The sequence below is a fragment of the Morus notabilis genome, unplaced genomic scaffold, assembly GCF_000414095.1.
Source record: "Morus notabilis unplaced genomic scaffold, ASM41409v2 Scaffold130, whole genome shotgun sequence".
Taxonomy (NCBI): Eukaryota; Viridiplantae; Streptophyta; class Magnoliopsida; order Rosales; family Moraceae; genus Morus; species Morus notabilis.
Genome location: NW_010359451.1, coordinates 611,603 through 613,356, shown reverse-complemented (window position 1 = coordinate 613,356; position 1,754 = coordinate 611,603). Strand labels below are relative to the sequence as shown.

Below are 1,754 nucleotides of genomic sequence, written 5' to 3'. Positions count from 1 at the left end.
TTTTTTGTGAAATTTTTTGTCAAAACGCATTGTCGTTTTGTGGGTTTTTGTGTCTGAAAAAGACATGTTATTTTGTCGGTGAAACTTTGTGGTTTTGTGGAAAACGACGTCATTTCTCGTCATATAAAAAAAAAGACATGTCGTTTCATGGCTGAAAGTTTTTTGTATTCATCAAAAAATGGTGCCCCTTGTTGCATTAATTCCTGAAACTCATACAATAATTTTAAAATGTGAAACATAAATAAAAATGTTAATTTTTGACTCATCCTGGCCCTTGGGTGCCGCACTTCGCAAGCGGGGTGCTTTTCAGCAGCGTTTTTTTTCATAATTTGGGGCTATTTTTTACAGGCTTGCCCAAAAAAATGAAAGGATCGTGTCTGTAAAATTTTAGAACATTTTGACGTCATTTTTATTTTATATTTGAAAGACGAAAAATAGGAAAAATCAGAAAAAAAGGAATATTCATCAAAAAATGATGTCGCTTGTTGCATTAATTCTTAATAATCGCATATTAGTTTTTGAACACAAAGGATAAATAAAAATGTAAATTTTTTACCCATCCCTTCCCCTGGGCGCCCCAATGTGCTCGCCGGAGACTTTTTGACAACGTTTTCTTTTATCTTAATTTGATGCCATTTTTTACAGGCACGCTCATAATAACGTAAGGATCGTGTGTGTAAAATTTTAGAACTTTTTGACGTTGTTTTTATTTTATTTTATTTTTCAGGGACGCAAAATAGAGAAAGTCATAAAAAAATAGAATATTGCTAAAAAAAGTGGTGTCACTTGTTGCATTAATTCCTAAAAATCATATATCAATTTTTGAATGTGAAACATAGATAAAAATGTTAATCTTTAACTCATCTCGGCCACTTGGCGCCCCGCTGCGCGGTCCGGGTGCGTGCTTTTTGACAGCGTTTTCTTTTTCATAATTTGCTGAAGAACTCTCCTTCTTAGCTACTTGCTTCTTCTTTCCATTCCCTGAAGAGGGTTTGGAGGAAGATGCCTCAGCAAAGTTGGCCTCCACAATTGTTGACCCCTTGATCATCCGCTCAAACTTTTGGAGTTCTTGCATCAACTCTGTCAGGGTTATATTCTGTCTAGCGCTCAAATTGAACGTTGCCCTAAACAGAATATACTCCTTCGACAAAGTCTCAAAGATCATGGTCAATTGAGACTCAGCATCGATGTCGGCCCCATTGGTCTGAACTTCAGCCAAATAGCCCATCACCTTCAGCATATGTTCCTTTATGGAAGACCCAGCCTTCTGTCTGCAGTTAATGAGGTTACTAAGGGCTTCCCGACGTTTTTCAGCGGCTTGGCCACCGAACATGTCCTCAAGATTATCCATAATCTGACGAGCAGTTATGTAATCTTCATGTTGTGCTTATAGCACAGTGGACATGCTCGCCATCATAAGGGAGCCATATCGTCAGAGTCCTTCCAGCGTTGATACGCTATGAAAACCTCATTAGGAGCATCAACAGGTGGCTCTGGAGGACAAGGTGTATTCAGTACGAAATTCAGTTTCTCAAAGGTTAGGATGATCTTTAGGTTCCTTTTCCAATCGGTAAAATTCTCGCCAGTTAAATTGTGTTTATTAAGTATCGACGATAATGCGCTAGAAGACATTTTGATCTACAATAAACATTCATATATCTAGTATAAGCAAACTTGCATAAACATTTAGTAATCAAACATATATACATGTTATAATGCAACAAATATGTTTGTGTGTCAAAACCTTGAAAAAA

At 36.9% G+C, this 1,754-nt stretch overlaps 1 protein-coding gene across 1 annotated transcript; it reads right to left on the bottom strand.

The window, feature by feature from the left end:
* Positions 1–961: 961 nt before the first annotated feature.
* LOC112090865 lies at positions 962–1,351 on the bottom strand (the record flags this gene model as incomplete). Its single annotated transcript, XM_024163118.1, has 1 exon — positions 962–1,351. A coding segment is annotated over exon 1 (390 nt), but the record flags the coding sequence as incomplete, so codon positions are not given.
* Positions 1,352–1,754: the final 403 nt, after the last annotated feature.